We start from the raw sequence: 24,403 nt of genomic DNA, 5'->3' as shown, positions 1-24,403 counted from the left end.
AATTTTGGGAAGAGCTTGCCCTGGAAAAATTATAAAGAAGGCAAAGAATCATTCTTTCATAGCGTTTTCCTAGCATCTCATCCCACAGCACCCACGGCCTGTGTCTGCCGAGTAATGTCGCTCTCCTCCTGTTCTTACAGAACCGAATCCCTTTCCTTTAGAGATGCCCCTAGAGTACAAATGCTGTCTCTCTTCTCGGAGGTTTGCCCTAGTTTTCAGGGGCTGTTTGTGCCTTTCACACAGAGAAAATACCTTCCCCACTTGAAGATGTTTCAAGGTTTGAAAAATGGAAAGGAAAACTCTGTGGTGAGAGCACAGGATACAGATGCATAAGCTAGATTAGTTTTAATACCAGAAAGTGGGTTCTAAAGAAAACAAGAGAAGGATACTTATATTTAATGGCTGCTTGGGAGTTAGAAAATCAAGAATGTTAATACTGACTCTGGACTCTGATGTCACCGGATATTATCTTTTGCTCTGACAGGGATTTAAAGGTAGTACCTGTGGCAAGAAGACACCAGGAAGGTTTGGCTTGATGTGTATGTCTAATGGATTAAATCCCTTCTCAACCTCTGTTATCACTCTCTGAAAAAATGCTGGATAGCTGGGGTGAATGTGTGAGAGGAAGAAGGTGGAGAGTAGATAATATTTGCAGTTGGAAATACGTATATTCTCAGTGGCGTCACACATTTACTGAGCTCCTACTGTGTACTCAATTTAAGTAATATAATATAGACAATATGTTTGAAGGGCTAGTAATCCAGTGGTCAGCACAGAACGCATCCATGAGGAGACTCATGGATGACCATGGGACAGATAAGAGATCCTAACTGGGAATCTACATTCTGCTCTCCACAACACATTTTTTTTTAATTAAAGATTTTACTTATTTATTCCAGAGAGAGAGAGAGTGGGGGGGAGGAGCAGAGGGAGAGAGACAAGCAGACTCCAAGCTGAACGTGGAGCCTGACACGGGCTTGATCCCAGGACCCTGAGGTCATGACTCCAGCTGAAACCATGACTCAGACACTTAACTGACTGAGCCCCCACAACTCACCTTTCTAAGTAATGATCTTGGGTACTTTCAAAGACAATTATTAAAGAAAGGAACACAATGTGAAATCTGATTACCTAGAGTTCAAGAGAAACTTGGGCACATACATGAAGTTCACATTGAATGATGATTTTCTTTGCTAACATCTTAGGAAAATTCTCTTAACAGCGGAGGTTTCAACATGTTCTACCTTTTTGAACACTAATTATAATATTGCCCTCTAAAGTCATAAAGAATACCTACAGTTCCCTTTCAACATGCTAACCATTGGTCTAAGTAAAACCCAGACAAGAAATTCCGTGAAGAGTGAACAACATGTCAGAATCAAAGCAACATGGTAATTGAACAATAAATCAATATTGGCAATTATTATAGGATGGGTTGGGGAGGAAGAAAAAGAGTGATAACCACCTACGAGAAAGGCAAAAAGCAAAGCAGTCCTGTCAGATTTGAGAAAGGGTCTGCACTAGAAAGCGTAGGACTGGGATTTAGTGTGCTTTTACCTGCGGAGAGGTGAGGGTGGGTGAGTACCAGCCATCATTTTTGTTGTTCTAATAAAAACTCCCTCTGAACTTTGGTTACAGAGGGTGAGGTATGCTATTCTCACACTTTGGATCCATCAACTTGCCTCAACAAGTTTTACTTATAAGCTGTTAACCACAGTGTCTTTTCAAAAGAAAGGAAAAGCACTGCTCCCTAGTAATACACCAAAATTCTCATAAATGCAGAGAAGTTATCATTATTAACCAAAATAAAACATCTGAGACTCAGCATTAATATTCCTGGGAGAGTATTTAACACACTGGTATGAATAAAATAGTAAATGCATAGCTAAAACATAACCAGAGTGGGAAAGAAGAAAATTTTATATTCGGAAGCCATGAGATGATACGGGATAAGCTGGTGATCAATTCACAGATGGGCTGCTTGGGAGTCTCGGCCTTGCCTCTACCTTCTAAGGATGTCAGAAACAAAAGGCTGCTGCAATCAGACTCTAAAGCGTGGGGGATGGATTCAGTCTCTGTGTCTGATTCTGTCCAGTGATAGGTATTGCACTGTGTAGGGACCCAGTCACCTCAGGAATGCAAACTTCCACCCTCCGAGGACAGTGGATCCTCACAAAACATAAGGCCAAGTGGGAAAAATCAGGGACACTAAGGATTTGGGGAATTGCCTGAGACAGGAAAGCAGGGAATGAAGACAGTAGCAGACACTGCATTTAGTGAATAGTATGAACTATTTTTTCAATATAATTCAACTCCTGTTATGTATCAGGCACATTACTATACTTTGCAGGGAGATAAATTCTAATACTGAATAATGATCTAAACAGCATCATTTCATCTGAGATAGCTGTGATAATCGGTATGGGATGACAGAGAAGCATTTTTTTTTAAGCTTGTAGTAAAATGCTTTATTTTTTTAATAATTTTTTATTATATTACATTAGTCACCATATTGTACATCCCTAGTTTTTGATGTAAAGTTCCATGATTCATTAGTTGCGTATAACACCCAGTGCACCATGCAATACATGCCTTCCTTAATATCCATCACCGGCCTACCCCAATCCCCCAGCCCCCTCCCCTCTGAAGCCCTCAGTTTATTTCCCAGAAGAAAGGGAAGAAGAAAGGGGGGGTAAACAGAAGGGTTCGGAATGAACCATGAGAGACTATGGACTCTGGGAAACAGAGAAGCGTTCTAACAGGCCCAGGCATGGTGCTAAGTGTTGACTCCAGCAGAGGTTAGAAGCATGCATTTCTCTGCCTATTTCACCTCATGCCATCCACTGCTGAGTGTGAGCAGTTGGGGGAATTATCCCTCCCACGTGAACATTTGACAGGACATTTATGGTCACAAAGTGAGTAGCAAAAATGTTATGTTCTTTACTGGAGCTTTGCCAGAAAAAAAAGAAAAAGAAAAGAAACAAACTTTTAAGATTTTTTAAGTCATCTTGTCCAATTCCCACTATATTAAGTCTGCAGCACCCCCAAAATGAATGTGAAACTCCCTAAGAAAGTAAGCTATTCTATTGTGATATTTATGTAATTAAGGAAATGTACCTTTCTGCATTGCTTTTTGTGCAAGTTGGAAAAGTGTTCTAAGCCCTTACATAGTAATTCACAGTCCAGATTGCACCTGTGTTCAAGCATTCCAGCCTGCATTCTCATCTGATAAAATGAGCCACCTGGATATTTCCTTTACTCCCATAGTCCTAAAGGATTTTTGTATGTTTAATATTTAGTAAGAGTAGCTATATAATGTGGGCATTCATTTACCATAGAGAAGGGGCGCACATTACAAACTCTGGATTTTATCTTAAAGAAATGCTAAAATGACACATTAACAAGGAGTGGAAAGCAGGACACCTCTGGATAAAGGCCAGGGCTTACAGTGCAAGCCAATGTTCTCCTCTCTCTCTTTTTGATTTAAATTCAATTAGCAAACATATAATGCATCACTAATTTTTGATGTAATGTTCAGTGATTCATTAGTTGCATATAACACAATTCCCTCTGCAGTTTCTTCCCTAAGTGTCTTATCATTATAAACTGAGTGGAGATGACATGTTGTTGAATAGCGCCTAATACTTGTAGAAGATGGTAGAAGTTTGAATTCCAGAAATCTTTTTAAAAATTATGCAACTTTCTAAGAAACACTGCTATGTTCTTCGGCATAGCAATGCCAGGGGGTTCTTTGGCTGTACAGATCTTGAAGCTTGTAAATGCTGCTTCAAAGCACCAAAGCTAGAAAGATGAAGTCCTGGAGCTGTTTGCCCTGCCCGGAGAAATACTACATGAACTAAATCACATCTGTTCTTCAGAGAGGCAAAGCAAGAACAGACTCAACTAGAGAGAACAAACTGATGGTCACCAGAGGGGAGGCGGGTGGGGGGATGGGTGGAATAGGTGATGGGGATTAAGGAGGGCACTTGTAATGAGCATCAGGAATTGTGTAGAAGTGTCGTATCACTGTATTGCTCACCTGAAACAGATATTACACTGTATGGTAACCAACTGGAATTTTAATAAAAACTTTTTAAAAAGAGTGTGAATGCAGAGCTATTATGCTTTCTAAAAGGTTCAATATTATCAGTCTAGGTTCAATATTATCAGTCTAGGTTCAATATTATCAGTCCTTTAAGCTATTTCATTTAAGATAGGAACTCCACATAGCTCTTCATCCAGGGAGATTCATTAGTAAATATTTGGGGTTGCCTCTATTACAAGGTTGGGTGAGAATTATAAATCATATTTCAGATTTCCAGTTTCCCTCCCTCCCTTCTTCCCTCCTTTCCTTCTTTCCTTTCTTCTTCCTTTTTGTCTTTCTTACAACGGTATTTATGGATGACCCTTATATGTCTTCACAAATGATGTTTGACCTGACCATTGATCTTAAACTCTAAGGGAAATAATTGAGTGATTGTTGGGTAAGGAAAAGGGGCCAGGGATCGTTCCCCCAAACTACAAAATATATCAAAACGAGGATTAGAGGTGCTGTATACCGCCAGGAAATGTCCTTCCTGTCAGAGGTCCTCATACAAAGTTTGCACCTGTGTCTAGAATAGCCCATGACTTCTCTTGACTTCCGTCCCAGGTATGCGTACAGCAGGGTTTGAGCTAACCTCGTCTGAGGTGATTCTATCACTCACCAGACCCCAGGGCAGGGACGCAAGCTCTGCGAATTGTGCAGCTGGAGCCTCGTGAGGCTCCCTCCTGAGCACAGCGCCAAGCGAGCAGGTTTATAAGGCGCATTCCGGAGGCTCTCACCCAGTCCCGGTGAGACTCACACCCAATCCTTGTGGTATAAGGTCTTGGAGAAGCAGCCAATGCGCATGTGCCAGACAAAGGACTCTACTGCTCGTGTTTGTGGGTGTTTGCCAGGTCTCCAGATGACGTATGAAGTTAGCTCACAACACACAGCCAGTCCTACTTCAAGCTTCCCTGCTTCTGTTTCCAGTCTAAGATTTTTTTAGCCCCTTGGAGATAAAAGTCATCACATAGACTTTAGTATTTTGGCCCCAGGAGCACCTTGTATCATATTCAGATCTCCAGGACATATAATCCTTATTTTATCCTCCCTACACAGCCCCCCGTTCCGCAGCATTTTTGTTTTGTTTTCTTTTCTTTAAATTGTACATATCTTGAGCGGTGAGAATGGAATGTCTACAGCACTATTTTCATGAATGATAATATTAGTAGATTCCTTCCAAGACAAATTTATTTTACATTGATTGGACTTTGTTACAATTACATACAACTAACTTTTCCCTCGTGCTGTCCCTTTCCCTCCTCCCTACCTGCTCAAAGTGAGATTTTCAAATTTACTGAGGAATGGGTGAAGGAGATTAAAAAGGATTCACCAGGACATATGAAAAGGTCCTGAATTTTGTTTTGAGGGTGAAGAGAGTGATGTAAGGTGCAAAGTATGGTCAGAGGAGGCATGGAGCTGGCCAGGAATGGTCTGGGAAATTGAGGTAGGGACCAAATGGGGCATGAGGTAGAGAAATCATTCAGGGGTACCACAACCACTCACTAGTTCAGTGGTTCATTGAAGCATTTATACAACACAACACAAATTTATACTCGTGGCTAAAATTTACTGTAGCAGAGGACACTGTGCAGGAACAGCAGAAAAAAGGTATACATAGTGAAGGCAGGAGAGGCAACATACAGGCTTCCAGATGTTTCCTCTCTTTCTGCAAGGGTTGCTCTAGCCAGAAACTCCAGGAACAGATAAGAGAGGTCTCTTTCCAGGGAAGCCTGTTTGAGTCATGGGGTCCAGAGTTCTTAAAGCAAGCTAGTTACATGGGTACACTTCTGTCACACGACTGGTGTATGTATACGCCAAATCAGGTAACAGGTACACATAATAAATTCTACGTTTATCTAACATAAGTTACCAACCTGGTTCATACTGAACTACAGCTTGGGCATACATAATAACATTATTACTGAGTAATTATGTGAACATTCTAGGGAATTATTCTTAGAGTTTGGTCAAGGGACATCTGTCAACATGGCTACAGAGATAAGCAAGAACTGAGTGAAATGACCTGTTGCATTAACTCCTTCCTTGTAGGGATCTTCTGTGCATTTTCAGAAGTATGCCATGACCTTGACTCCACGGAACATGTGTTGAAAATGTTTTCATTCAGCATGTGTGAAATATGAGTAGCTTTTAATGTGACCTAAACATAATTCCAATCCTAGATGGTAAAATACAAAGAAGACTAGAAATATTAATTCACAACTAGATGGACTGTTTTATGAATGTTTAACTGATAAGAAAAATATTTAAGGAAGAGAATATAGCTGGAACAATTGTAATAATTTACTAGAGAAAGAGCAGGTGGTTAAAAAGAAGTTCATTTATTTCAAGCAATGGAGCATATAATCAGAAACAAATATTTTGAGCTAGAAAATTACCAAAGAATAATAGTGGTAGTTGTGAGCAATGACTAAACTGAAAGTGAAGAGGAGTAATGGAAAAGCTTAAACGAGTGTTGCAACATAATCTTTTAGATTTTGAAAGCTATTTTCAGTTTTGTTTGGAGTCATTTGAGAATGAAGGTAGGGAAGCCAACCAGCAGGATGGTTAAATGATCTATTTAATTATTAAGGTCTAAACTGATTCAGGAGGAGTGGAAATGCAAAAGTGGTAAAAAAAAATCAGTATAATCTACAATATTGATAAGGGATTGGAAATTACGAGTGAGGGAAAGTGAGGACCATGTGTGGCATTTGACTTATATTTTTGGTTGAAATGAGGAAGTGCGTGGAGAGAGCATCTGTATAAATGGAGAACACAAAAGTGGAAGCAAGAAGAAGTAACAGTTGAGGGTGGAGAAGGATCAGTAAGTTCTATTTTGGCCTTGTTGAGTTTAATATTTCCATGTAGCATAGAGAGGAAATTATTCAGGAGTGATGTGTGAACCTGTCTGGAATTCAGGAGAGAGGCTGAGTTTGAGATCGTTAAGACAACATTCATATTCAGGGGATTAGCAAAAGAAGTGAAGCCAGAAAATGCAATAAGTCATATTATTCAAAGAGATCAAAGAATAACCAGAATTAAGAGGTGTTAGAGAAGCCAAAAAGTACAGATATTGAATAACAAGTGAGTGGTCAGCTGTGCCAAATATTGATGAAAGGTCCAGTGATGAGGAGATGGAATTTGAAATAGGTTATCTGATTGGGTTTTGAGATTCATTTTTTTTTAAGATTTTATTTATTTATTTGACAGAGATAGAGACAGCCAGTGAGAGAGGGAACACAAGCAGGGGGAGTGGGAGAGGAAGAAGCAGGCTCCCAGCAGAGGAGCCTGATGTGGGGCTCGATCCCATAATGCCGGGATCACGCCCTGAGCCGAAGGCAGACGCTTAACAGCTGTGCCACCCAGGCGCCCCTGGTTTTGAGATTCATTAGTGAGCTTTTGGCCAAACAATTTCAGTGGAATAGTAGAGGCAAAATTTGATTATAATGGAGTTGAAGAGGAAACGATTTTTACTTCAGTTAAATTATAGGCAAAATATATTGTTTGGTGATGCATACTTAGTCACGATATTAAAGAAAATCAATGAAATGAATAGTGTAAAAGTCAGCATACTAGTTTAATGCACGGACAGTGGTGAGGTTATGTTCAGGAAAGGCTGCAGAGAAAATTTAGGTGTTGATAATTTATTATTTCTTTACTTAGGTGATTTTCACATGGATGTTCAGTTTATAAAAATTTGTTAAATTGCACGTTTATTTCCATGAAGCTTTATATTCCACCATAACACATATATTTTTAAATTGACAAGAGAAAAAATTAAGACAATTGATTTTTTTTTTCAAGTCACTTATTTATGAGCCAAAGTGCGGAAAATAGATTAAGTACCTAGTGATGGCCATATATTAAGTAAGAGTTTATTTTATGAAGAAAGAGTCTTAAATAATTTTTTAAACTGTTGTAAAGCAGCTAGTGGAAAAGGAGTTGCTAGATAAAATTATTTCTAACGATTCTAAATTAAGGAAGCGTAGTAAATTCATGCATGGTGAGGCAAGGGTGTTGATTTCCTAATTGTTGTTGTAACAAATTACTCCAAAACCAGTGGTGTAAAACAATACAATCTCCTTGTTTTACAGTTCTGGAGATTAAACATATGAAATGATTTTTGCAGGGCTAAAATCAATGTCTCTGCAGGTCAAATTCTTTCAGGAGGCTATGAAGAACAATCCATTGTCTTGCCTTTGCCGGTTTCTAGTTACTAGGAGGTACCTGCATTCCTTGGCCCATGGACTTAGTCCTTTGTCTTTAAAAGCATCAATATACTGTCTTCTCTCTTCTCTGACCTCCTGACTCCCTCTTATGGGAACCTGGTGACTATATCAGGCCCACTCAGAAAATACAGTATAATCTTCCCATTTTAAGGATCCTTAACTTAAACATATCTGCAATGTTCTTTTTGCCATGTAAGGTAACAACATACTCATGTGCAAGTTGAGATGTCAAGATATTTGGTGGGCAAATATTCAGCGCACCACGGGAGGAAAAAAAATATCCAAAAGTGAGGTTAAAAATGTGGTTGAGGGATGCCTGGGTGGCCCACTATAGGCTTAAAATCCCAGATTACAGGAATAGTTACTATTATTAATTTTATGACTGTTCTCTTTATTATATATTAACTGTATATCTATTTTACTATGTATTTTGCTTATTAAATAAGATGTCTATAACAGTCCAGGTTTTTGCTAGGTTATGGGTATCATTATTTATATGATGCCCACACACAACCTGCTTTGGACAATAAATGAAATGATCTCCCTCTGCCAGGTAATCCCTCTAATGGTCCCACCTAGACACCAGCAAGGGGCAGAGGAAGCCCATTGAAGTGTCACCTCTTTAAGGCTGCATAAGCAGGTTTGCTTTACAACTGGGTAAGTGTAAGCGAGGCCAAGCCCTTCAGAGTCTTGGCATGGCTGAGGAGATAAGAACCTTCTACAACTTAGTCCAAAAAAACTGGGTGTTCAGGGGTTCTCAGTATGTTACCATTGGTAGCCACTTTGCATCTATTCTTACTTATGCATTTTGCTTATTACATTACATAAGATGTCTATAAATAATACTCCCATCATGACTGAAATATTGAAATATGATTATCCATAGTTTAGAACCATGATAAAAAGTTCTATTACATGGTACATCTGTGTACTAGTGGTTTCTATCTAGAAGTCTCCATGAGGATTTGTATTCTTTGATTGCACTATGGCCTAAATGATCTCCATCACGGAAATTTATCTGTTTTAATACTTTTTCTACATTTCAAACAATGTAAGACAACTAAGGTAAAAACCGGACATAATAAGATATCAAACAGTGAATGAAAGGTGAAAAGCAAACAGAAAAGTAAGTAAAATGGGAAGTAAATCCCTCTTTAATGATACTAAAATAAGGAGCTAAAGCTTTGAGGATAAATACTTGAAGTGTTACATATTTTTTTAATTGCCCCCTGAAAATTACAGACTAGGCTAAGACAATCTATTTCAGCTCTCTCCTTTTTTTAAAAAAAATTTATTACGTTATATTAGTCACCATACAGTACATCATTAGTTTTTGCTGTAGTGTTCCATGATTCATTGTTTGCATGTAACACCCAGTGCTCCATGCAATATGTGCCCTCCTTAATACCCATCACCAGGCTAGCTCATCTCCCCACCCCCGCCCCCTGTCTGAAACCCTCAGTTTGTTTCCCAGAGTCCATAGTCCCTGGTGGTTCATTCCCCCTTCTGTTTACCCCCCCTTCATTCTTCCCTTCCTTCTCCTACCGATCTTCCTGCTATTCCTTATGTTCCACAAATGAGTGAAACCATATGATAATTGTCTTTCTTTGCTTGACTTATTTCACTTAGCATAATCTCCTCCAGTCCAGGCCATGTTTGACAAAATTGTTATTACTAATGAAATTTTTTATTTATACATGTTAATTTCCAGTTCCACCCTCCTCTACAGGAAGAGGCTATAAAGAGAGGTAAATACTAGTCCCTTTAATTGTCCCTGCTTCATCCCAACAAAGAAAGCCCTACTGCACAGTTTTCTGATTCTCTATTTATTGTCCATTATCATCTTCCTGGCATGGTATGTCGTTACTTGCTAGCCATTCAATTGCCCTTCCTTTAAGGGTCAAACTCCATACAAAGAAAGACAAATACCATATGATTTCACTCATATGTGGAACTTAAGAAACAAAACAAAATAGCAAAGGGGAGGGGCACCTGGGTGGCTCAGTCTGCCTTAGGCTTGGGTCATGATCCCAGGATCCTGTGATGGAGCCCCACATCTGGCTCCCTGCTCAGCGGGGAGCCTGCCTTCTCCCTTTCCCTCTGCCTTTCTCCATGCTTCTGCTCTCTTGCTCTCTCTCTCTCAAACAAATAAATAAATAAATAGTGTCTTTAAAAAATTCTGACCAAATTGAGGCAAAATATTATAATTCAATGGAACCAAGTAGAAATTGTGTGACATCTGTGTTTGTTGTAGCTGTTTATGCTTGAAATATTTCATAATAATAATAATAATAATAATAATAATAATAACTAATAATATAAACAAAAGGGGAAAAAGGGTGGAGGGCAAAATTGAGCATCTCAGGTAATATTAAAAGAAATGCATTCAGAGGTGAGATATTTTGACCCTCTTTGTAAAAAGCAGATTTCATTCTTTCTCTAATATTGGAAGGAAGAATTTGATGGCGTATCTAGATATATTCTTTTATGTATGTGAAAGTGAAGAAAGGGTCTGGTGTGAAGTGTAAGTGGCTGGAAGAAAGCTGCAAATACTTACAACTGCAACTGTGGATGATGAAAAATTCCCCCAAGTGTTTATTTATTTATTTTTATTTGTAAAAGAATTTTTATTAGTAAATTGTTGACACCATGGATCATCAACCTCCAAAGAATTAGAATACAGTAAATACTTTTCACTGTCCACAATTTCCATGATTCAGAAGCCGTTTTAGAATTCTGCAATACTCATAAGCTACCAGGAAGATCGATTGTGCTTTTTATAACAATAATAGCTATAATTATTGAGCATTTAGTATGTATCAGGCAGCATTCTAAGTACTGTTAGTGAATTCACTCCTTTAATTATTACCCTTTTTTTTTGCAATTAATGAAACTGAGACACAGATTGGTTAAGGAACTTGTGCAAGATCACACCATCATTATCAAGGAGATGGGATTCAGACAAAAGTTTGATTCAAACTTACTTAACCTGTAAACTACCCGTGCACCAATAAGGTTCTGCTTAAGTCACTTTGAGAAATTAGTTTTTACCAACCTTAGGAAAAAAGCTGCCCTAAGTTTTAAAAACTATATATCCAGACACTGAAAAACCGAATGAATTAAAGTTCATTAATTTGTAGTCATTACAATATGAAAAATCTTATGTTTTTCTTAGGGAAAACTCAAAAGCACAGCTGCAAGAGTAGAAACTATAAGATCTAAGTTGATTCCAAAGTTAAGTTTACAATTGCAATGTATGAAAAAATGCAAGAAAGAATGAAGACTGGTAGAGCTTTTCCTGGAGTATTGGAGTATGTGTGATCCATGGTGAATATGAAAGACAATGATAAAACAATGGTTGTCGTGGAATTAGAGAAGGTGAGGCTTTGAGGAATTTGGGGCTAAAGCCCTCAAGCCCAAAGTCCAGAATCTGTGAAGTCAAGGAGTGAACATGCTTGAAGGACAGAATATGATAAAACAGATTGAAATACTTGAATTAAACATTATACTTTTTCCAAATGATGATGATTTTTAGAGTCTGGCAAGAGAAATTTTGGTACATCCAATTTAGGGAGAGATTGTTGGTATTGTAAATTTCATGGTTTTATAATGTTTTTTCAATAGCAATATTAGATATCCACTTGTTTGTTTCTTTCCTGTTACTTCTTACTTCAACAATAGTATCATCAAGAAAACGAAGCACCGTGAAGGCAAGAACTTTAATTCGATAATATATCTCCAGCTCCTCAAAAAGTCAAGGACAGAGTTGGCATTCACTAAAAAGTTATCACCACGTCAAGGGCGATATATATACAGATGAGAGCAAGAAGTACTCTATTCACTCTGTCCACGATGAACTATCGGACTACAAGCATCTCTGACTAACACACGAGAACCATTTGGACTAAGAAATAATGAGAACAGTCCATTATTTCGGATTTTCAATTTCCTGGATAATTTTTATTGCTCAATGTACATTTGTTCAAATCAGAGAATAGAAATAGTTTTATTGAAACGCAACCCAATATTCCATATAATTCAGAAGAGTCAGTCAAACAGAATCTTTGTTGGCATTTGGAATATCAGCAAGCTCTTTGTTTCAGGAAGCATTCTTTCTCTGTAAGGATAGGGCTCATTCATGTTATAAATGTGACTTGGGATTCTGGTCCTTTTTTGATGAAGAGTTTCAGAATTTTGTCTCGTATCTGTTTGGTTTTCACCACATACACAATGGGGTTCATCACAGGAGGAATGAGAAAATGCATGTTAGCCAAGGTCACGTAGATATGTGAGGGAAGTTTGGGGCCAAAACGGTGCAGTATAGACAGGCAGATCATTGGTGTGAAGAAGAGAATCACAGCACAGATGTGGGAAATGCAGGTGTTGAGAGCCTTGAGGCGGCCACCAAAGGATGCAATGCTCAGTACAGTTTTCAGTATCAGGATATATGAAAAGAGAATGAGGAGAAAATCAAGTCCCATAGTGGATAATACCACAAACAGTCCAAAGATGCTATTGATCCTGGTGCTGGAGCAAGAGAGCTTTATAATGTCAGGATGCAGGCAGTAGGAATGAGACAGTACATTGGAATGACAGAAGCACAGCCTTCTCAAGAGGAAAGGGAGAGGTACCTGTACAGTCAAGGTCCGCACTACAATGGCCAAACCTATCCTGGAAATGACACTGTTGGTGAGAATGGAAGAATAGTGCAATGGATGAGAAATGGCCACATAGCGGTCAAAGGCCATTGCCAGTATGATAGCTGACTCAAAATCCTGGAAGGTGTGAATAAAAAACATTTGGGTGAAGCAGGCAGAGAAGGTGAGCTCTCGAGCATCCAGCCAGAAGATCCCCAGCATTGTGGGGAAAGTGAAGAGGGACAGAGCCAGATCGGAGGCAGCTAGCATGGCCAGGAAGAGGTACATAGGCACACGGAGGGTCCGTTCCCTGCGGATAACTGTCATGATGGTCACATTGCCCGCCAGGGTAATGAAGAACATGGTGCAGAAGGGTATGGAGATCCAGATGTGCACAGTCTCCAGCCCAGATATGCCTGTCACCAGGAAGGTGGAGAAGATGGCTTTGGTGCTATTGGTGGGCAACAGGATGCCAGCGCTGCAAGCCTTTCCTAGGATGAAAGTTATTGTCTCACTCACAGATGTTAAAATTTGACTTGAGCATTTGACAACTCCTACCACCTTTTATTTTAAACTGACTGACCCTGATTTGTATCTATTATGAGTTTGAATGTTGTTTCTCAACACAGAGATCAAATTCTCCAGATATTGTGGCTTTTTAAAGGAAAATGAGGGGGAAAATGTACCCTTGATATTTAGGTTATCTAAGTCCTTTAATTCATATGATGATTTTTTAAAATAAACGATCCAAATACATAATGTGCTTCAAATACGTTTCTTTTAAAAATCCAACATCCATGCATATTGATACCTGTTACTGTAATTACAGGGGTACATCATGCCACGGTAAGTCTTACGCCTTGGTCTGCCTTGATCCGTATTAGAGCAGTGCTGCTTAAACTGTACTTCATGGACACATTGTTTTCCATGGACAGATTTGAATATCCTATTTTTTTCTGCAATAAACTGAGTGCATAAACTGCAAATAAGCATTTAGAAACTTTTGCATTAATTGACGTAATATAGCTGTGCTTCTTTAATGATGCTAATTATTATTAGTGTACAATAATAAGGTTATTATTGGATTTGCCATGTATTTTCCATTTCATTTCTCTTAAACATAATATTCGTTATATTTATGAAAGTATTTTGTGATTGATTGAAGAATTTTAAGTATACCTTCACTCCATAGGTTATGAAGCACTGTTTCATGTTAATTCATTGTTGAATGTAGATGTCATTTTTTTCAATTAAACATGAAGAAAAACAAAAATAATTTAGTTTTATATATTTAAAAATACTAAAATCTTATACAGATTGTTTAATTTTTGTTGAATCGTGTTCATGGGTTACCTTTTTTTATTGTAGGGTTAAATATTTTGAATTTCAATTAATAAGATCTAGGGATAGTTTGCATAGTTACTATATAGTTGTGTAAGCAAATAGTTCATTTTTAATAACAATAACAAAATGTTATAAAATGCCTCTTTTATTGATTTAATTCCACAGGGATATGGTTCTTTATTCATCCAAATATTCAATAAATATTAATTATTTTTCTTGCTTGGCTCTAAGCTTTAAGATCATAGCAAAGATCTAAGAAATTATAATTAGCAATTTCTTTGAAGGAGTGAGAAGCTTGATTAACATTCAACTATAATGTACAATATGTTAGAGATGAGACCATTTTCATGGTCTATGCTACCAAAACTTATTTATCCAGGTAAAACCAGTTGTGGATACACTGAATCTCCTTCTTCTAGACAGCAAAGGACACATCTCTTTTTTGAGTCTATCCCTCATCAGATTCTGTTTTTATGAAACTAAACAGACATTTGCATATATACTTTTATATTCTTCATATCATAGCAGTCATCTCACAAACAATAAGCTTTACAAATATTTGCATGTGCTCCTTGTTCCAACCCCTCATCTACCCTCACTCACTAATGTCATCATTGGTATTGTTTGTGGGCCTTTGTAGAGATGTGCACTGCCAAATCTTCATTCCTTGTGTGGAGTTTATGGGTCCTAGCTGTGGTGGCCCGACAATTTACCAGCTGTTCCTATTTGAATTGCCCCTGAAGTCTAATCCTTGGTCAGACTGAGATCCTCAGAGAAAATAATAATTTTTTAAAAGTGTTTCTATAAAGTCTGACTATCTAACATGGTGTTGTGGATTAAAAGCTTAAAGATCCTGACCACTTGTCCCTGCTCCCATACGGCAGTCTAGTCAATTTTTCAAAATCTCAATCCAAGTCAATTTGGATGAGACTTCTAGAAATACTAACAGGGGATTAACTAAATTTCTTTGCCTTATCTTAAAAATTGTAAGAAAATTGGGATTAGCTTCAGAAGTTTTAATACATTTTTTTACCATTTTTTGAATTTTGTTATGAAGGATAGAGAAGGTGGGGGTAATGTGGCTAGGAAACTCACTCTTTGTTGGATAAAGCTCGTTCTGCTTGGTCCAATCATTGTACCTTCCAACGTTAAGAGTCTCGTGCCATGTTTATTCTCAATGCTTTTTCTTCTGCATGGTTTTTTGTTTTGTTTTGTTTTTAAGATTTTTCAGAATCAATACCCGTTGGTCTCAAAGGGTGTTCATGTTCAGAGATGAGGCTGAACCTCATGGTCAATGTAAACTCAGGCATGGATAGTTCTACACTCTCCTAACTCAGGAATACATTAAACCCATGGACTCATCTGGCTCAATACTGGTCCAACTGTTTAGGTTCTTGAGGTAAACAAATTAGGGATATTTTCACAGAGAGAAACACCTCTACATTCCTATAATTCCTTGCATTACAGGCTAGAGTCTCTCTACTCACCAGTTTATCCAGTCTCTTTGTTTTTAGTGTTTTTCCAAATACAGGTAACCTCTCTTACCTGACATCTCAAGGCAGAGTGTTTGCTAACATTCTTCAGGGGAAGCTTTCTCTTTCATGTCCAAAATCAAGAGTCCCTGTGACCTGGTTTGAGCTTCTTTATTATTCATGCAGCAATCTCCTGAGGATATAATCTCCTGGGAAGTCTCATTTTCTTCTTGATTTAAAGTCCATCCCTCATTACTTCCTAGGAATGCTTCACAAATAGTCCAAGTACTGAGTACTTTTTTGCATCAGGTGAATTGAAATTCACTCATTAAGTCTTGGTGTCATTTCCCCCTGAAGTTAATTTTTTATATGTAATATCTACATTTGGGGATTGTTCATATCTTCTACAATATATTTTGAGATTTCTCAAAAGTTAATTGCATCATAGGCATCTGTTTGAACTCATTTTATACTGTATATTTCAGGTGTGAAACCCTATTAAGTATATCTAGAAATTACCTTGAATTCTGAAACGATACATTAGATAACCTTTCCCCTCATCATCCCACACTGTACTCCTACCCCACGCACCTTACACAAACACATATACATAACAGTATGTCAAGGGCCTTTTTTGTCATGTATTTTCAAATAAAAATACAGATTTTCAGCCTAGCAGAACCCACAGATTCAATGGCATTCTTAGGAGTGGTCAAATCTCCACAAATTCAGCTAAGAAATATTGTAGGAATAGCAGCAAACCCTCCTTAAGATAAGTCATGCCTGTGAATTTAAAGAAAACACTTTTATGTGTCTTTTATTGCTTACTTTTTTACATATAAAGTCACATATTCTCACTTCAATTAGCAAATCAGGTATCTTTGAAGAAACTCAAATTCAAATAAATTAACTTATTGGCCCCCATGTCAGGCAATTAATATGTAGGCAATCTAGGATTCAAAGGACATTCATGGTCCCAAGCATGTTCTCCCTTTATCAAAATATACCTCAAAATAACATCAAAGTTACAATTTGTATAAGTCTGACTTTTATTGGTACAATATCTTCTCTCTGATGCAAAGTATTTATTTTCCCTTCTATGGAGGAGAAGCAATCACAATGGAAATCGGTTGATCAGCTGTCTCCACTGATTCTTCTCATCCTGAAGCTTCCTATATCCGTAATAAGGCTGTGAATTGAAACCACTAATGTGTAAAAAATAAAATACCACTGAGGAATATATATTAACTAAAGAAGCTTGACATTTTCCTGGGTATTTTTGTTACTATTTTTGTTCTTTTAATTAAAGATAGCCATACTGAAATATAGATTGTAATTAATAATCCCTTAACCCATTAATTTTTTTGTGTGACTTGGATTAAAATAAAATAGACAATTTCCTTTCTACTCAAAGTTGTGAAAACCCATGACATTTGAGAAAAGTAGTGAAATGAAGGAATGGGAGCCAGAGGAAGATGTCCTGTGTAAGTGATTCCTAAAATGTGAGGACAGATTCTTAGATGAGGTGTTCAAATTTATAAAGTTCAGGGGCGCCTGGGTGGCACAGCGGTTAAGCGTCTGCCTTCGGCTCAGGGCGTGATCCCAGCGTTCTGGGATCGAGCCCCACATCAGGCTCCTCCGCTATGAGCCTGCTTCTTACTCTCCCACTCCTCCTGCTTGTGTTCCCTCTCTCGCTGGCTGTCTCTATCTCTGTTAAATAAATAAATAAAATCTTTAAAAAAAAATTTATAAAGTTCAATCACTTCCAGGAAAAGGAGTCTTTCTTATTTTTTATTCTTCTGTTGATCTGTCAGATATAGCCAGGACCAGCACAGAGAGGGCATCAAATACATGTTATATCTCGTATTAATACATCAGCAATATACTATTTATTAAAAATATGTATTGAACAACTTTGTGTATTTTTATTATTATTAATTTTAGAGGGGGGAGGGGCAGAAGGAGAGAAAGAATCTTAAGCAGGCTCCACACTCAGCACAGAGCCCAAAACACAGGGCTCGATCTCATGACCCTGAAATCCTGACCTGAGCCAAAATCAAGAGTCAGATGTTTAACCAACTAAGCCACCCAGGTGCCCCAACTTTGTGTATTAATGTATTAATGACTATATCTGTATTCTTGAGATATACCTGTGAACAATGACTATGTGAAATGGCATTATGGAATGCATCAATAAATTTAACCTCTCAGGAGCCTTTGAGAAGAACTAAAATATAAAGACTCTCAGAGAACTAGGTAACATACACCATATAACCCCAGCTTTACTAAATGTAAAATTCCCCATTGTTCCCATCAGTGAAATGGCGAACAGAACCAGAACACTTGGATCTGTGTAGATGAAACAAATAACTTCATCCTTGGTTTTATTCAATTTCTGAAAATAAATTTATTCAAATGATCTATATGTTTCTCTGGGCAAATGGAAATTCTTTGAGAGAAAGAGATTGCTCACATAGAAAAACAGCTTAGGTCACTTATCAAATGACAGTTTATTTATCCAGACTGCTTTCACTTCCTGCACCACATTATCTCCACCCTAAACTATTACCTATAAAATTTATACATTGCCATTCAGTTCCCACCTTCAAAAAGAGATCTCAAATCTTGGATCCAGATCCCAAAATCCTATAAAGATCCCAACCTGACCACCTTCTTCTAAAATACTATTATGGGATGCCTGGGTGGCTCAGTTGGTTAAGCATCTGCTCTTGGCTCAGGTCATCATCCCAGGGTCCTGGGATCGAGCCTCATGTAGGGTTCTCTGCTCCCTCTCCCTCTGCCTGCCACTCTCCCTGCTTGTGCTTCTCTCTTTCTCTCAAATAAATAAATAAAATCTTTTAAAAAATAAAATAAAATACTATTAGGACTATATCAAAGTAGTGTTCTCTCTTAGTTTAAATAATAACTTATGGATCTAATTTATACTTGTCTTGACACCATGGCTCAAGACCCATAATTCATGATTCTCCTGCTTAGAGATTTCTAAGACACAACACGAGGTAAATTTCATATTGGGCCTGGTCTCTAATTTCTTTACACTGAATTTCAAAATACTGAAATTATGTTTTATCATGAATAAGGAACACCTGTTTTTATGCAATCCTTTCATATTTAATATGATTAGAAAGCCTTCCATTGGACAAAATTTGCCTTATTAATAGAAAAAGTTTTGTCTTTCAAATCTTTTGACAAATCTTTGCACTTCTGTGCATGTATGTTTATTTAACATTTTTTAAAGGAAGTTAAACAGGAATTAAATATGCGAAGTAGATATACTTTGGTCCAGCAATTTCACTTGAGCATGTCTCCTATAGAAATACACACGAGTGCACAAAATAATATGTACTATGATGGCATAATTAAGAAGAAAGGGGGGGGTAAACAGAAGGGGGAATGAACCATGAAAGACTATGGACTCTGGGAAACAACCTGAGGGCTTCAGAGGGGAAGGGAGTAGGGGAATGGGATAGGCCGGTGAGGGGTATTAAGGAGGGCACATATTGCATGGTGCACTGGGTGTTATACGCAACTAATGAATCATGGAACTTTACATCAAAAACTAGGGATGTACTGTATGGTGACTAACATAACATAAAAAAATATTATTATTAAAACAAAGAAAACAATGAATGAAAAAAAGATGGCATAATTATTCATATTTGTGAAACATTATCTGAAAAATCAGGAAAGTAGTTAATACATTATATTATATTCTTACTATGCAATATTAACTATCTTTAAAATTCAGAGGGACAGTTTTAGTATCGTCATGGAAATATGCCTTCGATAAATCCTTGGGAGAAAAACATAAGGTATATACAGTGTGATGTCATGTACTAAATTACTTTAATATATTTCATTTTCTCTGCGGAAAGGTAAATTTAGGCATGGTTTTGCTTTGTTACCTCTGGGGAAAATAACTTGTCTTTTCAAAAATTAAATGAAACATGCAGGTACTTTTTTGTATTACATATTTTTAAGTAGTTATTATTTTATTTGCTGAGAAGCTTAACATTTCCTAAACAGTTGATGTTATCTAAGCATCATTCTTATTTACATGTCCTCACTCCAGCTTGTTTTTCATACAATAAAGGAAGAAATTGCTCAGATCCACTGTGTTTCAAAAAACATGAAAGCTTTTGGTTTCTCCAATTCAAAAAGATCTCTATGATGCTCCCTTCTTTCTCAGATTCCTTGGGGTGAAAAGAAGTTAAAACTTCTTGGGGCGCCTGGGTGGCACAGCGGTTAAGCGCCTGCCTTCAGCTCAGGGCGTGATCCCGGCGTTCCGGGATCAAGCCCCACATCAGGCTCCTCCGCTATGAGCCTGCTTCTTCCTCTCCCACTCCCCCTGCTTGTGTTCCCTCTCTCGCTGGCTGTCTCTATCTCTGTCGAATAAATAAATAAAATCTTTAAACAAAAAAAAAGTTAAAACTTCATGGCTGTGATTTGGGAACCCACAGGGCTTTTTAAATCTCAGCAGAGCTTTCCAGGCACCTGGGAGACCCTCTCTGGTTGGTTTGTAAACCACCATTAAACCACCAAGCCCTTGAAGTAAAACTGCTTCTGCACACTGAGCTTTGGAGTTCTGTCTTCTAGAGAGGGACAATCCTGCCAACAGACACATCTGAAAGTGAAAGGGGCATTCACTGCGCAGTAAGTGAGGTCTTTCAGTGATAAGTAATATCATTACCATTGTAAATGTACCTTCAAGTAAACTGGTGTAACAATAACCAGTTTTCCAGGGTAAAGAGACAAACAGGAATGCTTACTGTTGTTGAGTTAGGGTATGTGAGATTTGAGAATTAAATTGTTTGGAGAATTCTGTGTTTGATGAATAGTACATTTTAGAGTTAAATGATTGGTTTGACTTCATCTGTGTTTTCTTGTAAGTAATAATTGTTGTACTCATGATCAATTTAAAGAATATTTGTTAATGCTATATGGGCATATTGCGATTACACAGCTAGTAGTAGATTCCCAGATTTCGTGGACTAAGTGTTTCTTGATTTGATAGCTTTCCTTGGAATCCTGAAACTGACGTCTCATGAATATATTTTGCAAACGTGCATTAGATTTGACTAAGTTGGCATGCTCTGTCTTTAGATGCTGAGCCACGGAGAACATCAAATGCTTTTGCAAATTTTGAAGTTTCCCTCCCCACCTTATTAAGCAAAAGAGCTTCTCCCAATCTAAATGTTGAGTTCGTGCCTACTGGTGATAATTGTCATCCTCTTTACAAGTTTCAAAATATTCAAATGAGGATTTGTGTTTTGGGAAAATGACCATTCGAAACCAACCTTGTGTGTTTAGATAAAAAAATACAAAGTTGACCTGGGTGAAGAACTGTTCTGCTAGTATTTAGAGAATTGTTGACCTGCAGCGTCAACCCTGTATTAGTAATACCAGATGCCATCATATTCCTGATCTAAGTTCTCTGTAAAGTCATAGCAATTTCACAAAATTGCACAAGGAATGCTGTTCCTTTACACAGGAAGCATATTTGCTTTTCCCAAACTGATGTTTCTCTAGAATTCTCCTTAAATTCCAACTCATCATTGAAACCTTCCCCAATATTCCCAAGTTAAAATATATGGAGTGGGGGCGCCTGGGTGGCGCAGTCGTTAAGCGTCTGCCTTCGGCTCAGGGCATGATCCCAGAGTCCTGGGATCGAGCCCCACATCAAGCTCCTCTGCTGGGAGCCTGCTTCTTCCTCTCCCACTCCCCCTGCTTGTGTTCCCTCTCTCGCTGGCTGTCTCTCTCTGTCAAATGAATAAATAAAATCTTTAAAAAATATATATATATATGGAGTGATTTAGATGTGAATTTGGTATATACCTCTGAATCAGACCTCAACACATTAGTCCACAGTAACTTTTGTAAGTTTTGTTTTCAATTCTGTCAGCATTATGGTAAGCTCTTTCTCTGTTTTCTGTTTAAACTTTCTAAAATGATTATCCATATCTTGACAATAAGGTATATGAATTCTCAGAAAGATTAAATGACCCTCTGGGTTACATTAGGGTGAAATGACAAAGCCAATTTTTAAACCATAATAATTTAGTTTCTTTCATCGTGCTGTTTTACTTGAATCTCCAACTTAGAATGGTACGTGACACAAACAAGGTTCTCACTAAAAATACATACTTGATATAAGGTAGTATAACAGAATATAACAGAATATAGCATAATATAGCATAATGTAAGTTCAAAAGGAAAAGCGGTAAAATAAAACTTTCAGCAGCTGATACCAGAATGGAGTTAGAGCTAGGTCTTTTCCTTGGCCAAAAAAAATATTTATTATATGTATACATAATATAATGTCATTTATAATTGTTATATTATAAACATATTTATATATTTGAATAATGATTTATGTTATATATAACATTTTAAATGACATTATGTATTTATATATATTTATTTATAAATAACATTTATAATATATATTTTTACATAAAATAATATATAATAATAATAAAAGCAGGGCTAATGAGCTGGAATCAAATGAATTATATTCAGTTTGTTGTTTGAAGCTGGAGTAATGGTAAAGCAAGAAGCTTTTATGCTAATAACTAAGATGCAATAACAGATACACATATGTGAATGAGTGTGGGTTATTTTTTTTGTGTTAACATTTTATTCCTTCACAAAAATGCTATCTGAAAAAATGTGGCAAAATGTTGATTCTGTTAAATGTAGGTTATATTTTAAATTGGCTTACTTTTCTGAGTTTCCGAAATCTTTAGGTAGCTGCTTATGTGTAAGCGCAGGATAGTTTTATAACTAGGTTTGTCATGTGTTTTTAATCTACCACTACTGGGAGCATTTCTCATTTATACCTTTTTAAGATAGGGCCTTTAAAAATCAAAGTGAAACCTTTTTAAAAATTAGTGTATCAACATAGCTTCTGATTGGACTCCGATGGAAAATATATGCACTCAACCTTCATATATTATTTAGATGTACATTATTTTTATATAATATTTATATTGATTATTTAGTTTGTTTTCTTATAGAAATTCAAGTACTAGAATCTAGGAGATATGTACTGCCGTTCCCACTAGTATATGAAAATGGGCCAGGTATCAGCTGTTCTTTAATTAATTTTTTCTAAAATTTTCTTTCTTTCCTTTCTTCCCTCCTTCTCTTTTCCTCTCTCTTTTCCTTTCTTATTTTCTTCCCTTCTTTCCCTCTGTACCCCTGTCTTTTTCTGCCTCTCTGTCTCTGTTTCTGCTGCCTCTTTCCTTTATCCAAGACACATTCAAGCCCCTATTTTTTTTTTTTTTTAGATTTTTAATTTATTTATGTGACAGAGAGACAGCCGGCGAGAGAGGGAACACAAGCAGGGGGAGTGGGAGAGGAAGAAGCAGGCTCCCAGCGGAGGAGCCCGATGTGGGACTCGATTCCAGAACGCCGGGATCACACCCTGAGCCAAAGGCAGCCGCCTAAGGACTGTGCTACCCAGGCGCCCCTCAAGCTCCTATTATTGACCTGGAATATTGGTTTGATCAACTATGACCTTACTTTTTTTTTACATTTCTTTCAAAAATATAAATAACACATGGAAGCGATTTGATAGCTATAGATAGACTGACATATATGTATACAAAGTTTAGTTTATATATATATATATGCATATATATATATATACACACATATCACTTCTCTCATATACTATAATGTTTAATAAAATCAATGCATGGTTTTCATATGAGATCTTAGACTATAAAATAATGTGAGATTTTATTATTTTGCAGAAATAGTTTAATATTTCATATTGATTACTGTGTATTCTAGTGAAGTTAATATGGGATTTTTCTAATGTGTACAATTACTTACACATACATTTGTATTGAGTTGAGAATTATGAAAGCCAAGAAACAAATGACGGTTGGTAAGTTTTAGGCTGTGAGTGTTCAGTATGCTTTTGCTCGATCTCATACAATTAATCCTCACAGCACCATTTAATAAAGTATCATTATCACAAATATACTGAAAAAAAACCCCTGAGATTTAGTGAAATCAAGCAACTTACCTCAATCGTTCTTAAAGAAGTCAATTATTTACTTATACAAATTGTTTATCATAATATGTACGATTTTTCAGAAAAAAAATTTCATTTTGAGGGGCGCCTGGGTAGCGCAGTCGTTAAAGCGTCTGCCTTCGGCTCAGGGCGTGATCCTGGTGATCCGGGATCGAGTCCCACATCAGGCTCTTCCGCTATGAGCCTGCTTCTTCCTCTCCCACTCCCCCTGCTGTGTTCCCTCTCTCGCTGGCTGTCTCTCTGTCACATAAATAAATAAAATCTTTAAAAAAAAAAAAAAATTTCATTTTGAGAAATAAAGAAGCTTGTAATCTCAAGTACGTGCATGTGGAGTAGTCCGCAGGGCAGAAAAATGATCACAGTTTTGAAACATTGTAGGTGTAATGAGAGAAGCATTAAAGACAACAAAGAAGAAAGTTTGTTTAATTCTTTTTGAAGGGATTAGGGAATACTTTCTAGATGAGATATATTTAAGAATAATTTTTAAGACTGAAGAGAAATTCACGAGGCATGTAAGACAGAGGGATATTTATGAAGAAAGCACAAGAAAAAGTTGTAAGCATCAATAA

The 24,403-nt window shown here is 37.2% G+C and overlaps 1 protein-coding gene across 1 annotated transcript; it reads right to left on the bottom strand.

The window, feature by feature from the left end:
• Positions 1–12,452: 12,452 nt before the first annotated feature.
• Positions 12,453–15,586, bottom strand: LOC123782655 (olfactory receptor 51G2-like). Its single transcript, XM_045782905.2, has 2 exons — positions 15,538–15,586; positions 12,453–13,444 (listed from the first exon to the last, which is right to left on the bottom strand). Exons 1-2 carry the CDS (start codon positions 15,584–15,586, stop codon positions 12,453–12,455), a joined length of 1,041 nt encoding a protein of 346 aa, XP_045638861.2.
• Positions 15,587–24,403: the final 8,817 nt, after the last annotated feature.

The sequence above is a fragment of the Ursus americanus genome, chromosome 16 (genome assembly GCF_024610735.1).
Source record: "Ursus americanus isolate L20-20 chromosome 16, mUrsAme1.1.p, whole genome shotgun sequence".
NCBI lineage: Eukaryota > Metazoa > Chordata > Mammalia > Carnivora > Ursidae > Ursus > Ursus americanus.
This window is presented reverse-complemented; position numbering and strand designations above follow the sequence as displayed.